This window comes from Macrosteles quadrilineatus, unplaced genomic scaffold (assembly GCF_028750875.1).
Source record: "Macrosteles quadrilineatus isolate MER2022 unplaced genomic scaffold, UCM_ALF_1.0 Scaffold_2__2_contigs__length_208266976, whole genome shotgun sequence".
In the NCBI taxonomy this organism is placed as follows: Eukaryota; Metazoa; Arthropoda; class Insecta; order Hemiptera; family Cicadellidae; genus Macrosteles; species Macrosteles quadrilineatus.
In genome coordinates, this window is record NW_026542595.1 from 145,171,338 (window position 1) to 145,195,242 (window position 23,905).

Below are 23,905 nucleotides of genomic sequence, written 5' to 3' on the forward strand. Positions count from 1 at the left end.
GTTCGATGTTGATATTGACTATCGATATAATTCTAGTATCTATCAGTCTGGCTTCGATATTTTTATTCGGATCCAATAAGTCAACGCTGCAACCCCAACCCCAATCCCAAACCGGTTCGGTCTAACTACACTTCTTGGCTTGGTGAAGGAATTCTACAAGTGACCTTCGCACTTGCCACCCCGTTGTATTACAGTTCTTTGTCTAGCTGCCTGTATTGTAAATTCCTACTGTCCCTTCTTCTAAGAAAAACTTTCTCTAAAAGCAACTGTTTGGTCTGAGTGAAAATATCTCTTTCTCAAGGCTTTGAGCAAAATTTACAAATCTATCTGGTATGAATCCAGGAAAATGGTTAATGTACATTTGACGTAAATATATGTATATTTTACGTCAATATTAAAGTATATGGGATGTGAATAAGTTACATTCAGAATACATTAAATGTATCGAGAAATAGGCCAGAAAATAGGTTTAAATCAATCACATATTAATTAAGACAGTATTTCATGTTGACCTAAAACAAAAGGTAACGATATTTTCTATGTAAATATCAGCGAGTAAATTATATGTGAATTTTACATATTTCAATATACTTTACATAGTTTACCAAGATTGACCTAAAATATATGTATATAATACCTCGTGTGCTGACTGGGTAGGAAACACATATAAGAGCTGACTTCAGATTTTAAGAAGGATAAGATTTTTCAGGATAAGAAGTGCTTGCAATTTTCAAAGTCATTTGCATTAAATGAATAATATAAGTATACTCAAAAAGGTAGAGAAGTCACTATTAAATGAAATACAAAATTTTTAATAGGTTAACTATATTATTACCGTAGATTGTCAGGAGGGTCTAAGGAACTGTATGAGGAGTAAGACAAAGTCTCGATATAATCTGAGATGTCTGAAGTTGCACTGCTCGTACTCCTAGAGTCATGCAGATATGTTGTAGCTCTTAGTGGACTCAGGTAATCTGGAACAATTAACAGCATCACATAAAACAATAACCAATGAACAGATTACATCACCTTACATCAACCAATGGCATACGAGTTCAGTTTGATTTTGCGTGATCAAACCATCAAACTTTTAAATTTGAAAGCCATCTCGCTATTAAGAAGCTGAGCTAAAATAGTGTGATGTACCAATAACTTTTAAAACTTAGGGTGGATTGAACAACCTATTTTGCCTGGTCAGAGGCAATACTGGTAGAGGGTTGAATACAAGCAGCAGTCACCTTGTCTTAACTGATAAGACAAGGTGTAATCTAATACAGACTAAAATTTTAGAAGGGACAAAATACTTACCCTTTTCACCACTTTCATTCAAGAAGACTGGCACTTCAGCCTCTGCAGACGTAGACTTCGCTGACTGATGCTCTCTATCATCAAATGTAAAAGTGAGCTCTCTCATCGGGTCAACAGATTTTGATCTTTTTGGTAACATCTTGGGTTTTGTTACATCACCGTTGTGGTTAAGCATGGCAATATGATGCCTTTTTGAAGACATACTTGTAGTAAGTGGCATTTCAAATTCTAAAAACTCTGCGCCAAAATGTTTCAAGGAGAGTGATCCTGTTGAAACGCCTGAATCATTTGAACTGGACGAATCTCTGTTGCTAAAGAATTTGTTAGGAACACTGGAAGACCTTCTTGCGCATCTCTTGGTACATTTTTCACTCGATGTTTCTAGAATGTCAGTATTTTCTGTTATCACTAAAGGGGCTAGCTTTAATTCACATTTGTTAACAATAATGTCTTTTCTTTTACAAGGGGAATCCAGCTTGTCTGCAACACACAGGGAGTCTGAAGACGAAGGGTTACTGAGGAAGTAGGATTTACCAGGACCATCTGTAGAAGCAGTATCGTTAACTGACTCTTCGTCAACGTGGAACCTTGTAGAATCTGCTGAATTTGATCTCTTCCTGAGACTCAGCAAGTGAAACTTATCCAAGACATCTGCCTCACTAACATTTGCTGGTGGCCTCTTCAGCTGAGGACTGTTTGATGCTGACACGGAACACTTCAAAAGAGACTTTAATCTTGCAGCTTTGTCTTCAGAAGTGCTTTTCTCACAACAATAGTGTGAGTCAAGATTTCCTTCTTGTAAACATGATGTGCTGTTGTATTTATTGCTTAAAAAATCCAGGTGGTTCTCGTTTTTAGATTTTCCTAGAGTGTTGCTGTTTGCTGGTTGAAATGCAAACCTGTCATTCAAACTTTGATTTTTAATAGTTTTTGAACAAACATGTCCACAGTTTGAGCAGCACAACTGGTTTGTTTCACTTGGGTCGTTGTTTTTCTTTTCTTCACTATCAACCTTGTTTTCCAAGTGGCCATTTGTGGATTGGTCTAATGAATTGGTTTTTGTGTCTTCTGGAAGGAAGCATAATATGTTTTCATAATTTTGTAGAGACTGGACAACTGCTATGTTGGTGTAGTTTTGTTCAGGATCATAAACGTTATTGTTAGGCATATTTTCCTCGGGTATGTTTTGTTTCTCAGGATTGTTGTTTTGGCTGCTGTCAACGTTCATGTAGTTGTTGCTGGACATGGTTACGTCTGAAGAAAGATGATCATTCTCTAATAGCTGATCTAATTTTTCTTCATAGCTTGGTTCTGGTTTTTCAATTATTTTTCCACATGGACTCATGACTGGCATTCTTCCTTGACCTGTTAATTTCACCTGAAAAATAAAGACAAAGATATAATTATAAATTCTCAAACTCTATCTTTATTCACCCAAAAATGCAGTTACCAATTTTGGCTGTGTTAGCAGAAGAAATGGCAGTGATTTTAGATTTGAGCCTTTTTTAAGTTGAAATACATACTTTTGAAACAATAGTCCCTACTGAACCAAAGAGTTGGGTCCATGTCATAAATCAGATATAACTCACCGATACATGGGCCGATAATTGATATTTAATACTATACACTGCTCGACTGAGTTTACACTATAGAATTTACTTTTTTAAATTTATCAGTTTTGTTTCAAATGGTACTAAACTGCAAAAGTATGATCAGATAAATTCATTGTAGACTCACTTCTGTGCCAGTGGAGAGGTTGTAACATTTTTAGTGTATAGGAACATTTATTTTGGTTTATAAGTTTTGAAATTACTTGAACTAATATAGAAAAACCTATTTGAAAAATTTCTAAAATGGAATACCTTGTTCCTGCTTCACTGTACTGGGTTATTTTAGCGCACCTACTCCATTGAGCCAAACTGTTCTGTTAGCAGCTAATAATTAACTGCATCCAATTTACACCAAAACGTAAGTCAAAGATGTTTTATTCAGTCCTTGATTATTTTAAATAGTATTACACATACATACCTTATTTATATGGAAAGGTAATGTGTCTTCATTTGACTGGTCCGGATCCCTACTGTCGTTGTTGATTTGTGATTCATCCAAACTTTCCCTGCACAAAAAAATTAAGAGAATGTTACAAACATATTGGAGTGAAAGTTACAGAAATCAGTAAAATACCTGAAAAGGAAAGTACGATGCATGCATGAATCATATTGCATACTTACGTTTACTATTTCAAATATCCGTGCACTCACTCCATTACAAATTTTTAGAGGTTTTGAAATATTTTATTTTATTTTGAATTTTATTATAATTTATAATACAGAAAATTGATACTAGTAGGCTAACTTGTAGTATGAACCAACCGATGAAAATTAATAAAAGATAAAGACTGATACCATTGTCTGATTAGAATCAATGTGTAAGTAAGTACACACCGCAATGTGTGTGTACCCACAACAAAATATCAAATTTTTTCAAAAAAGTTTCATCATTATCAAATCATTTTGAAAAAAGTTTAGTAATAAAGGGTACTCTTACTATATACTAAATGCAAATCCTATATGTGGGGTTTCAGTAGTACCAGATATTTGAATATGCTCGATTACTGAAGGTCTTGTAAAAAATTATGTTATTGAAAAACTAGTAGGAATACAGGTAAATAAAGAGCATCAAAAGGTAATTATTGGGTTTTTGGTAATTTTTCTGTGTTTTTATTGAACTTTATCTTGTTTTAATAGTAATATAAAATTGTAAAAAGTAAAAAAAAATTAAATAAAAATAGAAAGCACCTGAAGTCCCCTGTGTACAACCGACATCTGCTGTTCCCTCCTGACTCTACCAAACATGCTCAAATGGCTTAGAAAATCATAAAAAAAAGTTTTAGTAGACCATTGGACCAATGCAGGATTATTGAAAGAGCTGGACCATCAGATGCTGCATGAGCGCAATTTTACAGTGTGGTTACGTTAAACAAGTTGGTTACCTTTTGACACTTTCTGGACTAAGCGGCTGGGCTGGTGGGGGTACATCGTAGTTTCCATATTCCCATATCAAACTGTCCTTTAGCTTCCTTGGTGTGTCATAAAACTCATCACTTGACTGGGAAAGAGTTTTGACAGGCGAGTTGTTAAAATTGAGCTGTAAAACGAGGAAGTTTTGTTACCAATAACATGATACTTCTTAACCCTTTTGATGCTAGAATTTTTTTTTTGAATTTTCCAAAAAAATGCTAGAGTTATTTTCTTATTTCATCCGAAAAGTGCTAGGCTTGCCACAAGGGCAAAGTCTAGTGTACGAGAAAATAAATCGGTGAAAATAAAATTTTTCATCTCAAAAGTGCTAAGGAACAATATATTGGGCGTCGATTGTTTGAGGAATAGAAAGAAACCATCGCTGTTTCGAAACAACAACAGAGTTGCCCATTTAAACTCACACAATCGAAAGGCGCTATGATATATCGTCGCTTAGCGCTTTTTGGATGAAAAGCGAACAATGATATATCGTTCCATAGCACTTTTCGAGAAAAAAAAGCACAAGGATATATGGTTGCATAGCACTGAAAGGGTTAAATATTAATTTTTACGCTAATATTATTGATATGTGCATGAGATTTGTTACCTTAAATCGTTCCTATTGGACAGACCTGATCTGATTACTACCAAGGTAAAAGGGTCAAAAATTGCAAATTAAACAAAGGGCAAAATATTTTGGTTTTGAAAATCAAACACTTGAAAAAATGTTTGACTATAAACTTTTTCCTACAGTTACCTAACAAATGTACATGTTCTCTCACTGATTTGAGAAAGCAAAGTGGCCAATTGGCTCATCAGTGAGACAATGTTAACATTGTTTTACTCTAATTACTTTGTCTCACTCACTCCAGATTTGCAACGTGAAGGCACGAAATAGTGAGCGCGTAACATGCAGACAAGGTCGTATGCGCGTGAAATACGTTGGCAGCACTGGCTGTAAATCAGCTGGTCAGCTGTTGTACTGTTGTATCATTAAATGTAATACTAAAAGTTCACTTCTGTGTAAAAATATGTCACGTTTCTCTACCAATTTATTTGTTTTATGGTAACTGTAGGTAAAATATAATGTGCAACTCGAGTGCAAAGTGCAATTGCTCACTAGTTGCACAAATAACTATTCCCCCAAGTTTTGTTTTTTTTAAACTAATTCTGATTACTTTTATATCTTAGCTGTTCTTAAAAGACTACTTGTGGCACAAGATATCATGAGAAAGTTTACTTGAAAAACAATTTACACAGTTTTGTGAGAAATATTTGGTAATTGTTGTAATTGCCAGAGTCTTCTATATTCACGATCAGATCTTAATTTCATATCTCATGGCAGCTTACAGAACTTTCAGAGGTGTACAAAAAAAAAAAAAGTTTGGAAATTGTACTACGACCCTGAACACCTTATGATATACAATAAAAGGGGATAAGCTATGTGATAACTTTCTTATAAAATAAGCCCAGCCGATTAGGCGTTCAGCGATCAAGATCAGCTGGACTAATCAAAAAGTGCTTCAAACCTTTCTCAGGATAAAACATTGAGAAATTGGAAACATTCATATTATTGGGATTATTGACTCATTACTGCTAAAGCATTGTTTCATCGTAGAATGTTAACTAGGAGTGAGCAAAAGGCTTGATTTTCAAGCTGAGTCGTCAATCTCCAAATAAAAAATTGAGCTCGAGCCGGTTTTTTGTTGGTTAGGTAATTATGATTTCAGGATGTGTCTGCAGAGACCGAACAATAAAAAAAGTCATGTTTTTGTCGTGTTTGTGAATGATGACAGTAAAGTTTCCATCATCGCCGGAGATGATGACGATGTTTACACGACCGCCGTGGATGTTCAGGATTTTTTCACGATCACAGAAGACAATGATAATTAATTCATGACCGTGGGATGTGTTCAACATTTTACCGCGATTGTGGGAGACGATGATATCCGAACAATCTGGGTGACATTCAGGATATTCCCACGATTGCCTAAGACTCTTAAGGTGAGTGCTTAAGGCTAACACTTAAGAATATCAGGTACCGTAAGCAAGAATCTACTATTTGTAGTTTGAATGGCAAACAGTTATACTATAGATTGTCTAGGAATATACGTATAAAAAATAACTGACCCGATAACACTTTTTTCACTTTATCCTCACCTTTAGTCTTCGTTGCACATTTAAAGGCTTAGGAACATCGTAGTTTCCAAAAGGACTCAAAGCACCTCCCTGGTGACCACAGCAGCATGAGGGGGAAGGGGAGAGAGACAGACGAAGAGAAGAGAGGGGGGAGGGACAGTCAGAGGTTGTAGAGGAAGGTGTAGACTGGAGCCGCAGGAAACTGAGGTGAGGAGGTTTGGGAGGGCGGAGGGGGGGAGCCTGAGCGTGATCCTTTGATGCACACGGACACATGTTGCCATTGGCTGAACACAGGGGATGGCTGTAAAACAATTGCCAAATTTAGTAAAATGTTTGGCATATAATTATTAAACTGGTGAAGTGAACCTTTTTCAATTACCACTTTCGTTTGATCTAGAAAATGTCTAAACCATCAAATGAATGAAATGAATAGATATGTTTAAAGGGTAGACATAATGTGTGCAAAATTAGTAAAGTACAGTTCTTAACAAAATAGTTGAAGGTCACAGTAGCAATAATGTGCTAGTATTAGTGCTAGACATTCTTCTAAGAAAGCTTTCTTAGAAGAATCAGATGGCATCTTAATTCACCATGTAAAATTCATACTAAACTCATTAAAACTCCACTTAGCATAAAATAATAACACATAACAGACTCTGACTCAACGTCAAAGAATTTTATTGTAAACCATTTTTATGCCTAGTGACACTTAATACAGGTAAAAGAGGTTCATTCGCCAGATGCTACTCACCAATCAGCTGTTGCTGAAGACGAGTGTCTGCTGCCTCTGGAGCTGTGAGATGACAAGGACACACTGCTGCAGCTACAAGTCACACTAGGGCTCACCTTCTGCGACCCGTAACTTTCTGAAAAGTTGCATCATGTTAAGATAAAACATTTGGAGGATTTGAGGTTTGGAAACATTTTAAGATCATATTTGTTAAGCTCGGTTTTCTTTTCCTAGGTGCAGGAGCAGAGCGTTGAGCGTGGACTTTGCTCTCCTCTTGTCTTCGGTATTTTAATGGTACTGTTTTTCTAGCTGTGGAGTGGACTGCCACTGGATGAGCGGAAAATTGCTTCTACACACTCTGCGCTCATCTTCTGCATTTAGGAAAATCCAGCTTTACCCAGTGGCAGATCTAGAACAGTCACAAGGGAGGGGCAAACCAGGGGGTCTGGGGGGTTCTGGGGTAGCCTACCCCCCAAAATATTTTTGTAAACAAAGTCTCCAAGATGGCAGTTTTATACCATTTCTTTGTCCAAAATTAGTGTGACAAATTATTTTACGCAATGTGTATGCACTACTGTATTACATGCAGTAAAAAATATATGTATATGTATGCTCGAGGGTGGGCGTTTGCCCCTCTGGATCCGCCACTGGCTTTACTCCTTTTTTCTATTTGATTTATAATAACATCAATGAAAGCAGTGGATATCCAGCTTAGTCTCTTGATACCCCATGTCTAGCATTTGGACATGGTTTAATAAAAAGAAATATGGTCAGATTTTGACATGGTACGATAACTCTATTTGAGAACCAACATTTCTAGTGTGGCACTTTTTCATAACAGAAAAGGTAAGATAATGACTAGTACTGTAACATGATTTTTGTGGAGGGAGATATTGAATAAACATTATCTAAAAGCCATTGGAGATTGGTATGATTTGAACCAAAGCTTTCAGAACAGAAAGTTTGTCCACTACTAGAACAGCCATCTACCCCCTTTGGGTAAATTATATTACACAAGTGGTAGGATCCCAAAATATTTTTGGAACATGACTGTAAAATAAACACAAAATGTGGGTATCTACAGAATATTTGTTTTGGAGAGGGAAACCATTTTTGATCGATGAGATTTGAACCCTTCAGAAAATAAGTTCATTCATAGACAAAAAGAACTAAATATAGACCGACAGCAGTGCTGCGGTTAGCACATGTTAGGCGTGCTGCTTAGTTACAGCACACACACTATGTAACTACTTGGCGCTCCTAGCTGTGGATGCCAGAACATATGCTGACCGCAGCACTACTGTCGGTCTATTTTTAATTCTACTTGTCCATTGCTTATTGCTCTAACCACTTGACTAGCTCCCTTTTTCCTTTTGTAAAATTGTATAAAAAATAGTAGAAATAAAAAATAAAGACCAAAAGCAAAATGTAAGTCTAAGGTTCTCCTTACTTGGTCGGTCCATTGTCCAGGCAGGGAAGCCAGCTGGGGTATGTGTGAGGGTGGAGGACCTTGACATGCTGCCTAACTTACTCATGCAGCTTGTACACCTCGCCATCGGCGTTTCCGGTGTCCACAGAGACTTCTACAAAATACATGATTAAATCTAAAGTGCAAGTATGCAAATAACTGTTGTGAGGAAATTTATTTACATAAGAAATAACTTTGTCTGTACAGCATGTTGTATTGCTTTTGTATTGCTGTTGTATGGATAGTTTTGGTAAACTTCTCATTTACGGTAAAATGTAAAAGAACTTTTGTTCAATAAACAGTTCATATCTGAACCTCAATCATATGGGCCTCGGTGATGAACAAATTGAATTAAAATGACAGTTTTTTTTTTAAATTTTCTAGATTTTATTGGACACTTTGATTTATTTGAACGATCTTGTTTCACATATACATCAACCACAGACAAAACTTTTTGAACAAAAGATCTTTTACATTTTACGGTAAATGAGAAGTTTACCAAAACTATCAATACAACAAAGGCTCCAATCACATAAATGTTTAACAAATTTTTAACTGTGATAAATACACAATACTGTACACCGGTCTATAGTTCTGTTGGTTAAAGTATAAAAATTACTTACACTCTGAAAATATACCAACATCCAGTGGCGGATTTACCTACGGCGCCGCCCCTAGGCCCGTTCAGCCGGCCGCCCCTTTGTGTTCCACGATTGAGGAAAGGTTTCAGCGTAAAAGCAATATTAAACTTCCCGTTGTTGGCATGCTTATTAATGCATTTTCCAGGAAAAACATAGTCACCATATGAGTAGGGCCTACTTTATTTTAAAGTTGTATTAATAGGTTTGAAGAAAAACATATATTTTGTTGTTGAGACAAGAATAAATATGAATATGAATAGCCTAAATTAATCGCCGAACAGATTGCCGTTCTTGACTAAATTCAATTAAAATGTATCCAGCTTAAATTGGTTTTGTTTTGGTTTTTCTTATAATTTCTATGAAATTATTAATACATATATATATTTGAATTTAGGTGTTCACGTAATAGGGCTGCTGATTATATTAAATTACAGTAGTAAAAGTACAACAGAGAACCGTAAAAATTATATTTCTAGTAGATATGTATATTCTAGTTAGTTATATATACATACTAGCTGTACCCGCGGGCTTTGCCCCGTTTAGCTTCATATGTGAGCTCGTTCGCATGGCTCAATCACGTCCTGGTTGAAGTTCGTTCGCTACGCTCACTCACCTTTAGGTTGGAGCTCGTTCGCTGCGCTCACTTGCCTTCAGGTTAGCTCGTTCGCTACGCTAACTCGCCTCCGGGTTGAAGTTCGTTCGCTACGCTCACTCACCTTTTGGTTGCAAATTAGCTGTTGTCATAAATTAAAAAAAATAATAGTGCTGCACTCTGTTGGTAATCCTTGTAACTTTAATGCTATTGAACATCACAGAACAGAACCAACTTGTTTAATTGAAACAGCTGTTATGATTCATTAATTCCATTTAAATATGAGTACTCATTAGGTTAACATGGGAAACTCCAGAGCCACTGGGGCGGAGCCCGAGAGTCCGATCAGAATAAAAACCACTTAGTTTTCCTATTTAATGCCTAAAGAATCAGTGTACCAAATTTCAGCCTCCTAGGTAAGTGGGAAGAGGGAGAATTAGTGATGAGTGAGTGAGTGAGTCAGTCAGTCAGTCAGTCAGTCAGTGAGGGCTTTGCCTTTTATATAGATTATATACAGGGTCTTTTTAAAAGAATGCCGGGATTTTAAATGATAATTGCCTGGGTAATATTCAAGGCAACTAAACGTTTTATACGTAATATTGAAACTAAAATAACTAAGTTTTGTTTCTCCTGTAGCAAGGGAGGAAATTTTGACCTTGATATGCGCAAAACAGGTGCGCGGTGGTAGGCCAATATTGTGACCCATACACCAGTCGCTAGTATGACGTTAACAGCACAACAGAAGGAGGACACAAATTGTAATCTGAGGCTTTAAAATCTACCACTTGCACGCCTGTTTCACAATTATCATTACTTCAATAGTATCATTATTAACTATCATTATTTCAATAGCAACGTTCGAACCATTCAACCATTATCTTTGTATTTGTCGGTATCAGAGATTTCAACTGTATTGACAGTTTGAACTTTAACACTATCATTGTCTGCCGTATTAGTTATCGCACTTGTACTTGGGTTAACAGAGAACTCGTCGTGTTTGCTTTCATTTCCTTGTTGAATATTTTCATTTCCTTGTTCTTTTTTACAACAATAACTGTCCACTTTTTCACAGATTTTAAAAGGGAAGTCTCTCTCTCACGCTTTTCCTTTGACTGTTTGTGGAATGCTGCTCCACTTAACTTTTTTTGTTTTTCACTCATTATTGTTATTTTCTTCATGCATATTTACGAAATTAAAATTACTAAAAATTTAAAAAAAATCCAAAGCGGTTACACACAAAATTAGTTTTTTCTTTTAAATTAAATAAATACCGGTAGGGCCTTTTATTAATAAATTTTACATTTTAGATTAAACTATATTACATTAATTTGATTAAATTATTTAGATTAAATATTGTTCTGCCAAAACAAAAATAATTTTAACTGACCTTTTCATGATTTTAACTGATTAGATTCCACGAATCCATTCAGTTATTTGTTATGGGCCTACTATTATACTTTATGCATTAACTAGAGGACCCCTCTGCTCCGCAAGGTTAAAATAAATAGCAGTTACCCATGGGCTTCACCCGCTTGACTTGTATTGTGCTCGCTACTGCTACTCACAGTCTATATTATGTCGGGACATGAACGTGAGTCATCTTCACCGATCGATAATCACCTGGCGCCCACTGCCACGCACGCCGCCCCCGTGGTCGCGCCGCCCGTCACGTTACCTGCTGCCTGCCGCGGCCAGGCGCCCTTCAACGGCGGGCGCCCCTCAACGGCTGGCGCCCCGAGGCACGTGCCTAGTGTGCCTTATGGTAAATCCGCCACTGCCAACATCCCAAAAAGTTTTAAGCTTTTAGTAATGAAACTGATTCCATAACTTATTATGGTTAGAGGGATAAGGGATGTAACATAAAGCAAAAGGACCTGGAGTTTAAGGAGTTGTATGAAGATAGCATGCATACCTAATTGGGGATGAGTCCTCTATGGCTAATAGAAACACAAAACTTAACACTACAAAGTGTTACGGTAGTCAACTTCCTGGCCATCATTGATCCTGAAGATTATCTCCAGCTCATACCTTTCTTAGTTAAAAATGCTGCGAAACTTTCCAGATTTTTAATATATGTTGTGTAAAGTGTTGTATTTCTTTTGCAAGAGTTCCCCATTCAGATAAAGCTGTCATCCTCACATCAATCCTTCGTTTAACTCCTGTAAATGTGTATAACCTTATGGTAGGGCTGTTTGTTGTATTGGATCATTGTGGTTCTCCAGCTGTTGAGGCTACTTACCAGATCAAACCTATGAGCGCTGTCACTGTTAGACACAGTGTCTCCTAGGTCACACATGGGATGTTGACTCCAGGACAGCAGGTCCTCTCTGCTGTGAGAACCATTACATCCTGCTGGAGACTCCAGGGTAGACTCCAGACTGCTGCCATCGGACATTCTGGAGTCCGGTCTCAGGGTGTGGTGCTTCCGAGACTTGTCCATCACTGGAAAATCATACAATATTATGCTTTTGCTTTAACACTTTGAGCTCTAACAGCCAATACTTTGGAGACAAGACTAACAGAGCCCATCTCCCTTATCTTGAAGAGTAAGATCAAATAAATAGGAGAAATCATGCAGGTTCTTAAGAGTGGTGATACAATTGGCTTACAAAGTTTATATAAGAGATGGCCCTTGTTTTATGATTAGTTGTGAATGTAGTACCTAAACTATTCAGTGATAGAAGCCAACCTGGCAGAGTTTGAATCCAGACTAACTCCGCTGGGTTAGCATTGTCTATTGTCATAACTAAACAGTTACTGTAATTGATTTGTGTCTGTGTTTCTATTGAATTTAAATTGTTATTTATTTTTATGTGCTTAAACGACGCTCTTCATATGAAGAAAGAAAAAAGTCCTGGTACCCGCCTGATGACCACCCACATAGAAGCTGAAACTAGTTGGGACTGCAATTAAATGGATTGCTTGGTAGCAGGTATTTAAACCTTTTTAATGATAGTTTAATGATTTAACTATTAATCCACTAGTTAATGCTCTAATGTGTCTAGATATATTATGGAAATAATTTAAAACTAAAAATTGTTTTGAGCCATTCCAAACTAAGAAAATGGAAAATTGCCAACATTTTTTTACATTAACAAGAACAAGTTGAACAAACACCATTAATAAACTACCTGATGAGTTTCTAGAGAGAGATCTCTTGTTGGTGAACAGTTTGCCGTCGGCTGCCAGGTGAAAGGCTCGGGCTAGATCCTCGGGTCTTTCAGACACAAGAATGTACAAACCCTCACCTCGGCCACAGCGAGAACCTCCTTCAAAACAGAACTTGCCTTCGATCACTCCAAACTTCCTGTAAAGTTCAAAACAACTTAGCAATTAGCTGTCCAGGAGAACAAAATAGATTGCAACTCGCTAAGGTCTATTCAAAATTTTCATCTTTTTCAATTTGCTTACAAGAATCAACACATGAAGTTTGGTGGACAAAGATTTACAACATATTGGCAAACAAACCTGTGTAAGAAACGGTAAGTTAAAATATTAAAATTATGTATTATTATGTTCCATTACAGCTTGGAATAACCGCTGTGTGTAAGAAGTTAAAACAAAAATAAGGTTGAAATTAAAAACAACAGAACAGATCAGCCCATACCGGTAACCACCAGTAATATGCTGCTCACAAATGCCCTCAGAGGCATTTGCCACTCTTGGGTGTTTGAAGTAACGTCAAATTAGTCATTTATTTTCACTAGGACTTTCAAGAATTAAGTTACCTATATTTAATCTAAGAAATTCAAAACCATAGTCATTGTCATAGTCATTTGTCTAGATTGTAATAGTAGTTGTTGTGTCTAGTCGAGTGGTTTAGCAACTATAAGATGGTTTCAGTGTGCAATCAAATCTGATGTTATAGCTGGTTTGATTCCAAGGAAGATTGATTTGGCCCAGATGCAATTAATCATTATGCTACCAATTCATTATTCTGGCTAACAAACGAGATGCTATAAGATCAAATTACTAAGATCATGGCTATTTACACAGTTTGATAAAAAAAAAAAAAAAAAAACATTTAAAAGCCAACATCCTCACAGACAATGAAATAAATACCTCTTAAATGTTTTTTACCTGAGTTGACTGATCTGCCAGAAGTTGATCAGTCGTGGAGGCACCCCTACAGTGAGGCAGAACTGGTACTCCTGTAGAAGTAGCCTGGCGGGGCCCGGGGGTAGCTTGGCCTTGGCTGGGGCTGAACATATCTGCACCAGCCATTGGTCACCTGCGGAACAACCCTGAGCTATATACCATTGACTTTTGCATACTGCAGTTGACATTTCATTTACAGATCATGTGTAGCAAATGTTGTATTGAATTAGAACTTAGTTTAATACTTTACTTTAATACATTATTCAGAAATGGTGACCCCACGAATGTAGGTATTTTAATACTTAATACTTTATGCTTTAATACTTTTCAATGAAATGGTGACCATACGAAAGCAGGTATTTTAAGCCAAGTATGAATGGTGATGAGTGTAGGATGAGTGGCACGATCCTGTAGTCTTTGTTAGTGACTAAGGCCAACATGTTCCCAAAGGACCTACAGTTTAAAATGGAACAGGAACCACATTTTTGCCTTTTAGTTAACAAATTTGTCTAATTATGAGGATAGTACTGCAGATAGCCGTAGTACTCACTAGTGCGGACGTTAATCCAAACCAGGGAGCATCACATCCACAGAGCGTGCCTATAAATATCCACAATTCGTGACCTCCAAGTAGTTAGATTACAGGAAGATGTCACCATTTCAGTCATTCCACACTCATTCCATTGCTTTACAGTATAATACTACTTTTCTCCTTGGTTTTCACTGCTATGGGATTTTTAAAAGAGTGAAAAAGTTAGTATATTGAATAAATGTCATTAACAACGTTTACCATATATTTTCTATCAACACACACTGTCACAGGCTTAATAAAAAAACTTCAATGATATTATTACAGATTGAACAACAAAACAACTTGAGTTGTGTATGTTTTATCTATGGTTGTATCTTGGAGAGTTATTGAATGATGGAAAACAACTCTTGAGCAAAGTAAAAACACTGCTTTAAATAAATGTTGAAATAAAAATTAATACACGGGATACAGTAGAGTCTCGAGTCTGCAATCTTTGGTTATCCAACCCTTACCGCTGACAGTCAAGTGCCAAGGTATTGCAGCTATTTCCGTGAGGAAATTATACTGTAATTATTACATCAACACCTTTCCTTTTTTGCCACCCCTCTCTTCACATGAAAGATCTTTAGTGCCAAGCGTATTTAAGACTGCATTTTCTTTACTGTCCCTTCTGATTGTTTCCCCACAGCGTTTATCCATATCACAGTATTTCAACTCCTCATACCTTCTACCTCTCATCTACTCCTCAAGTCTAACTGTGTAAATGTAGATGTGTTCCTCTGGCAGAAAGTACAAGTATCGCTTTTGGGTGTAAAATATTTTATTTTAATTGTGCTGTGTTATCCTTGTGGTTGGACTGATACATGCGGAGATGACATACAAAATACAGTGGTAGACACACTAGTTTTTATAATAATTTTTTCCTCACCTTCCCCAAGGTTTGATGTGATCTTGACCTGCCACTGCATCAGATGTTCCCTGGTGTCAAACGCCAGAACTACAGTCAGCTCCTGACAGATGATAGCCAGTGTGTTAGACTCCTTGTCCAGTGTGAAACCTGCAAATCAAACTCGCTTCAAAGTAAACTAACTTTACTCTGTAGGCTTTGATTTCATGTGATTGACTACACATTTTTTAAATGAGTATTCTTCAAACTTATATAGATTAGAAGTAGAACATGTAAAATTTATGTTAGCATTTCAAACATTTTAATCACAATTAATGAAAAGGTTTTCACAAGGTTTTGAGAATCTGATCTCATCCTGAGGTGAGAAAATTTTCAAAGCCACCATTGGTTGAGCCACTATATTATGCAGAAAAGTCCACTGTGCTTGCATTTTCTCTATTTTTACAATTTTTTTTTACACTAACTCTTATTGTAGTTTTACTAACTAGTCTTGTGTACAAATCTACTAAGCATAGTCATAGATTAACAGGTTCAGTCCCAGCCGGCACACTCCTCTGTATCTAACGTCTCTCATCACGTGGGAGTGAGTGTGTTAAGCAACACAAGGCATATAGATCTCTGTGTGATTTTTATTTTGCGATTTTCCAGTTATGGCTGAGTTTGTGTATTATTTACTTGTTATGTTTTAGGTACTTTCTCACATGAGCAAGTCTAAATTTCCATAACTTCATGAAAACTTGTATTATGAAAATTACAATGGAACTTTCCCACAATAATCTTTTAATTAACATAAACGTAGTTTCATTCAAACAAGTTTCCAATCAATATTGCATAAAAATAACTAAATTAGAACAGTTACTAAGCATAGAACTTGTGTCAAACAAATTACTCAATATTTAAAGTGACAAAAATCTTGCTAAAAACAGCAGAGTATTGCGCTAAAAGTGGTTTTGTACATTAACGGACTTAGAGTTCAAAATTGAAAATTTAACATTGAAGTGATTAAATCCATGGATGAGAACCAACTGAGTGATTAGTAATGTACCTGACTGTACTCATAGGAAGTTCTAATGTACCTGACTGTACTCCTAGGAAGTTCTCCAGGGATAGGGAAGCTTTGGTCTGCCCTTGCTTGTATCTTTCCTTGCAATCCCTGTAGAGCTGCAGGTGAACGCAATCTGAAAAATAAAAACTGTCTTTAACTATGCAAATATATACACTATCTTGGATAAAGTTATTATGATGGACAGTTTTTGAATATTGGATGCAGTAGGAATGTTTTAGAAGCACAACATTACTTTGATACGTATTTTTTAGTTTATGATAATCTAAACGCCCTTAATGACACAAACAAACCTAAACTGGCAAATTTGTAATTTCTCTTTATTTGTTAGATACTCTAGCCAACACGGCATAAGTACTTCTAATAACTTACTGCATGACATGAGTAAATATAAAATAGTATATTTCATCACTAGGGCCTAAAGTGACTCTTTTTGCCCGTGTGGTGAACTATACTTTTCGTCATATTGCATCATTAATTAGCAAACAAAACTAGAAAACTAAATAATTTCATGTAAAGATAACCTTTCAAACTACTTCCAGCTTCTTTTGAATTCTAATAATGCAACTAAGCAACTGTTTAGTAAGTGATTCAATAATTTCGTCCGTTACGATTGTGTTACATTACATTATACCATCGATATGTCGAGCGATCAACAACAATAGGTTAAAACCTTACCTAATAAATCAATAGATAAACAATTTCGATCGATCCGACCTGTTTTTTTTTTAATGGCTGTTTTTGCTGCAGTATGACGAAAGAATATTTGTAGAGAATTACCCATTTTTACATCATTTTACCGTCGATTAAATTATTTGACTTACTAGGGCTCGAATTTTAGAGCAAAGATGACTGAAGGACAAAGTGTAAAATGGTTCTTTATCCCGTTCTTCACCATTTTAAAAGCCTCAAGGAAAATATCAGCTTAACATGTTTAGTGCCGATGACTGGAATTCACGGCATTGATTAAAAAATAAATGCAACTTTCATGTTAAAATGTCGACCGCACTAACGAGCGAAAAAAGAACTAGGTATGGTACTCAATTTAATAAACGGTAATAGTTTTTCTTAATAAAGTTTATTTAAGAATATATATATTTAATACACAAACACCATATCATAGTTCAATACAAAAACTGTTAGTCCTTATAATATTCTTAAGGACGACACATAAAATCATATAGTTAAAACACAGAGAAGTAAATATAAAGTAGATATAAATAAGTAAATATATTCATATTACTTCTCTGTGGTTAAAACATGAAACAATCCACAAAAATCTAACGTTTAATAAAAAGCCTTAATTTAAAGAAAAGCAAAATACTGTGAATTTGAAACATGACGTTTAACAAGCCATTCAAATTAATATAATTTTACTATCGATCTCACTGGACATATCAAGTACATTGAACCATCCTGAATCCTTTCAACTGATTAAGGGGGGGGAGGGGGGGGGCAAGCCACGGCAATGAATCAGTTTCCCCAAACTAAGCAAATATTTTGACAGCAAAATAAAGTCCACCACACCCACTGTTCAAACATGTGGTAATTGACTTCCCTCGGGCTAAGTGAATGCTTTCTGTCCTGAGCAAACAATCAAATTAATACCTCCAGGGTCAAGACACATTTTAATGTGGTATTTAGTAATATTCCACAAATTACACTGCATGGCGTTATTGAAGAATACGACCATAAGAATAATTATTAGTTTTTAGTTATAATTAGTTAGTAGTAAAGAAGTTTTGACTTTGTTTTTTTTTATATTTAAACTAATTGAGTTGAATTTTGTCCACAATAATTTCTTTGATATCTATTATAAACTAGAAATCACCAAAAATGAACCCAAAATAAAGTTTAAAAACACTTTACACAATAATCACACATTATATTCTGTCTACAGTTTTTATCACGTTAAAACTAAAAAATCCCACTTTAGGATGCCAACGTTTATGAAACAAGAGTTTAATACAGACTTTGGAGTTTTTCACTTGAGAGTATATTTTAACTTGATAATGGGGGGAGTTTATCAACCTCTAGAAATGTTGTGTAGTTTAAAACACAAGACATGTTGGAAAAGTCCAATTAAATAGGTAATAACACAATAGAGGCTTGTTCAGACAAACGTGAAAACAGTTTGATTTTGATACAACTTTTTTAAATAGGTATTGGGTGTGCTGGCTCACAAGAGAAGAATTGGTAAGAGTAGCATGTCTGTAGTCGTTCCTTCATTTTAGTAAACCTAAATTTTGGGTTGTTTGTCGTGAGCAAACTAAAATGTCGAGAAACTGTCTTGAAAACTATTGGAAATGAGCTGTTTTGAAAATTATTGGAAACCAGCTGATTTGAAAACTATTGAAAATCAGCTGATTAGAATACTATTAAAATTCAGGTGTTTTGTAAACTATTGAAAATCAGCTGATTTGAAAACTATTTAAAGTGAAAATGCCACTTTAAATGATTTTTGTACACAAACTGCATTTTTTTTACTCTTAAACTAATTTGAGAACATACGCTTGTACAAACAGCTAACACATTAAAGGAAAATAATTAAATTCGTAGGTAAATATTCAAATCAAACATTTCCAATTATTGATGACACTGAAGCAGATGCAACTATATGACAAGTATTGACACAAAGTGATTAAATCAAACTAATTAGCCTTTTACTAGATAACCGCATTACATTTAATGTAAGTTTAGCTGATTAGTTTTAATTACACAAAACTCAACAGAGAAGTGGGTGTGAATTATCAATATTATACAACATTGTCTACTAAACTTCACACGCACCTGATTTAAATAAGCTTAAATGAATACTTATTTTGAATGAATTAGTCTGTTGGCGGTTTATAATGATTAGTAATATTCTATAACCTTCGTCAGAAAATAAGTAATAACAAATATTGTAAGCTTGAGAGCCAATTTGGTTATATACAAACTACTACATGTATTCAATTAAATCTTACATGTCATAAGTAAAGCTTATAGTTAACTATCCACAAACTGTGTTAAGAATGTAAAATAATTATGATCATTATTCGTAAGAATGATTTGTTCAGTTATAATTTAGAGTTATAATTGATATTTTGGGTTAGGGCCCATGTCGATTACATGCAAAATTAACAGCTCTAAATACAGGCAGACCCATGAAAGATGTATTAATTCAATTTTATTTGTGCCTGAACCTGATCTTAACCTGAATGTTAGATTGTAAAGTAATACAGTAAGAAAAACTACTTGTAGGATTTTTCCACAGTTCTTATTTGCCACAATGACAACATATTCTGTTAGCATGTTCACCCAATAAGCATCAACAAGTTAAAAAACACAAAACATCTACGGTACATGAAATTAAATGGTATTTTGGCCTCATCTGTTTAACGAAAAAGTAAAACGATCCCGGGTCCTACCATGAGACCTAAGCTCCCCCCATATGGGAAACTCTCCAAAACTGATAGTTTAAGAATAAACGCTGCTTTATGTGTGATATAAGTATAAGCCTGGCAAAGAACTATGTGCGTGACAGTAAACAGAGTTTGGATATGCAAAGCTGTAATTAGCTATTAATCCACCCAGCTAACAGCTCAGGAAGAATGGGAATTGCTTTAATGATAGCTCGTGAAACTGAAAGTCTTAACCAATAGCAAAAGCGATTCTTCCACACCCAGCATGACCTACATGATCAACATTTAACATTATGGGGGTGATCAAAGGAGAATGTGTGAGGAAAAGTCAATGTAAAAAACACAACACAAATTTCACATATAAGGTAGAAGTTATTTAGCTAACTTGTGCCTATGGAGCCTTATTACACAATTACTTCAGGATATACCTGGAGGCATTACCACAAAACCAAAAGTTCTTTGTGATTGGAAGGATTTGAACCCGGGGACCTGGGGGCTATAGCTCATTGCTTTACTACTCACCATATAGTTACCCTAAAAATTCCATCATAAGCTGTTTGAAATACACAATTTATATTTTCTATTTAAACAAGTGTATATCTTAAATATGATTGCTAAATATTCCAGCTTTACTAAATGAAAAAAAAATACAAAGTATTGTTAGTGAAAGCAACAAATACGTGGAATTAGCAGAAGATAAATCATTCGGAAACTAACACGTGTAATTATAATACTTTTGTAAAAACGTCGAGACAAAATAAACACAACGGACGAGTTAATCAAAGTAATTAAATCCGACAGAGAATGTGTTATTTCACACGAGTGTTAAAATGCGATATTATGTTTGACAAGTACATTTGTAACTGTTTGACAAACCTGCATTCATTAGTTACATGTATTTTCTTGCAATGTGTATTTTATTATTTTTATTTCGGTACGGTACTGATAATGTCAAGTTATCATTTCCCAATTTGATTTAAACTGGTGAGTATATTTGTTCTTTAATTTTACATCTTTTACGTAATAATGTTACACAACACAGTTTTTTTATGTTACTGATAGAAATTAGGTACATAGAATATTATATACCTTAATAAATTTTCCTTTACCAAATAACGTTAATATTCTTTCATCACAAATTGTGTAAAGCTCTTAATATTTAATATTGAACATTTACTGTCGAAAGGAACTGAGTCTAGTTGATAACTGCCCAAACCCGCAGCCCCCAATCCATTTCCTACTCTCGCCCCGCCTAAAATATTTATTTAAATTATATTAGACTAAGAAGTGAAATTGTTTTAAGATAACCATTAAGCAGCCACTGATGAACTCTTATCACGCACAGGCAGAAGCCCATGTGATAATTTGTATATATTATATATGTAATGCTGCACTATTATTTATTAAAAATAAAGATTGATTTGATTTGAATATTTTGTACAACTAGGATTTGGTGGCAGTTGATCTTAAACAGTAATAAATCACAAATCAACTATCTCAAATCTACACTCTCCTAGCATTCTTATTCCGTTTAAATTACGAACACTGTCTTACCAAAGTAAGTGCTACGACATCCACAACCTTAAGAATTCACTCTTGAAGTTCAATAACCTATGAACAGCTTTTTTTATAATATAGTATAACATAATATAAAATTTTCCACCTGCCATGAGAATGATGTGTTTCGAAGCATACTATGCTGAACTTATGCAATTTATTTGCGTTGAGATTGCGAAAATTTAAAATCGAGTTAAAACTTTCCCTCCAAAATATAATGCTGCATTTTGCATCATGGGCACAACCGCGCGAGCCTCATTTGGAAGTATAAAGACTGTCAGAGTCAGACGGCTTCCATCATTACAAATAATGACGTGAGCTTATCTCTTATACCATCTGTCTGCTTTGAATCTGCTCGGCAACCTTTGGCGGGAGAAAGGATTAAAATGTTAGGTGGAAGTACAAAAGTAATAGTGCAGTGTGGAAAACTGGTCACTTTCCTGTACTTTGCAACGGGGTTAAGAATTAGGGCATGGAAATGAATGGTACCATTGACTATATACTGTAAGAAGTTTAGATCCATTTAGTTTATGATAATGCCTAACTTAATACAATTTAAATAGTTTGAACGGTTTATGAACTTATAAAAAGAGGAAACGAATAAGATAAGAAGGAGAATAGTAATATAAGAAATGAGAGAGTAAGATGAAAGAGCAAATGTACGTCTTTGTAACTTTATCTCTTGAACAAATAAAAGAACATATCAACTTTTGTTTTTATGAATATTAACTTGTTTGTTATAACCATGAACTAAGACGTAACCTAACCACCACAGAAAAGTGCTCAAGATTCTTGATCAATAAGTCAGAAGCCCTATTGATTACAATGCCCATATTCAATATATACAAACGATATTATATTACGTGAAAACGATTTATGATATAATATGTCCAACTAACATTTCATCGGTTCTCTGTGGTACTGTACTTTTGCCGAGATTTTATGTATATAAAAAATTAAAATTTTATTACTGAACATTTAAAACACCAATCTCAATAAGACAAACAGTATTCCAGGTTTCAATTCAAAACTGAGGTAAGGAGTTCACGAAAGGTTCAAAGTTGCACGGCATAATCAAGTTGGCAGTTATTTACTCGCCCTGATTCAATGTTTGTTGAGTCGCTGCTCGAGTCATTGTGTTAAAATTTCATGAGAAAGACTCCCTCTGGACTGAGGCTGGCCGAGGGTTTCGCTTGCAATTAACTGCTCGCCAAAAATCCATGTTGCCAAAATGTCAACATTTGTTTAATATTTGAAAAGTAAATTTAAACCTGGGAACTGGTTTTTTTTAGCTTTAAACAATTCAAAATTTTAAAATTCAATTTTAACTTTAAACTTACAATTTTCTATTCAATTTTACTGTTTTCCTTCAAAAACCGATTAAAATGGGTTGAAACTACAGTAAAATAAAAGAAGATAAAGTTTGTTTACAAGTAATACAAATATTGAGACATTATTTTAACTATGAAAGATCATGCTTAAAATGAGAAGACTGTTGTGTAGGAAATACTGTAGCGCAATAAAGATATATTTTGATTTCATGTATCAAAACTAATGATTAAATCTCAAAAGTAAGAAGTAAGTAAGAAGTTCAGACACAGTTCACATTATTTTCTCATGTTTAGAACTAGAATTTATTATTGCAAAAAATACAAGAAAAAATAAAGATATAAACTTCAAGATGTACTGACTACTTACTTAAAAAAATAAGAGACACTGTAGAATTCCTTATCCTATTTTTTTTTAAATAATTTTCAATCTCGATTAAATCAGTAACAGATTTAAATGAACGAATACAAATGGAGAACGACTGTTTTTATGTAAAGTGTACGAGATAGTGGAATGGGTCTGTAATTTTTCCTCCTAGGAATAATATGTTCCTCCATAATAATCTAATATCATGGCTTGATGCTGTTTTTGTTCCTCTGCACTCTAAATCGAGTTGTACTAATTTTAAAAAAATGCAAAGAATAGTAACTAAAGATTTAAGTAACCAACCCGAGTGGATTTTCGCTTGCCAATGTTCGTTCATCATCAATCGAAGCAATATAATCATACTCTATAAGACTGTCACAACATTTTTAAATAATTGAAATATTTGTGAATTACATTTAAATTGCCTGAATCCACAGAAAATAATTTATCTTTAAACCACATATTTTAAATTATTCTTCAAACAAGTATTTTTTTCGAAACGAGTTGAATTTAATTCGATTCTTATTTTAGTCTTAGTGATTTATAGTAGAGAGGTAGTTTTTAATTGTTTAAAGGGATGGAGAGGGTGAAAAGTTGTTCGGCGACGAGGAACTTGGCGGTTTAAATTTATAGGCGACACTCTTTGGACTGCTAATGGTATCTGTCCCCGATAATTTATTGCTTTGAAAACAAAAACAATACGTTTATTGGGTTTCAATTCTACTAGGAAAATGGAATAAAATAGAAAAAT

General features: G+C 34.9%; 1 protein-coding gene across 1 annotated transcript in view; it reads right to left on the bottom strand.

Moving 5' to 3' along the window:
* Positions 1-23,905, bottom strand: part of LOC128985652 (uncharacterized) — a 208,333-nt gene that overhangs the window by 12,555 nt on the left and 171,873 nt on the right. Inside the window, exons 3-14 of the mRNA XM_054405397.1 lie at positions 16,512-16,613; positions 15,457-15,585; positions 13,979-14,129; positions 13,030-13,205; positions 12,138-12,340; positions 8,648-8,780; positions 7,219-7,333; positions 6,489-6,768; positions 4,301-4,455; positions 3,337-3,424; positions 1,309-2,686; positions 836-974 (exon numbers count right to left, since the gene is read on the bottom strand). Of these exons, the coding sequence (XP_054261372.1) occupies positions 836-974; positions 1,309-2,686; positions 3,337-3,424; positions 4,301-4,455; positions 6,489-6,768; positions 7,219-7,333; positions 8,648-8,780; positions 12,138-12,340; positions 13,030-13,205; positions 13,979-14,129; positions 15,457-15,585; positions 16,512-16,613 (3,049 nt within the window). The remainder of the gene's footprint in view (positions 1-835; positions 975-1,308; positions 2,687-3,336; positions 3,425-4,300; positions 4,456-6,488; positions 6,769-7,218; positions 7,334-8,647; positions 8,781-12,137; positions 12,341-13,029; positions 13,206-13,978; positions 14,130-15,456; positions 15,586-16,511; positions 16,614-23,905) is intronic.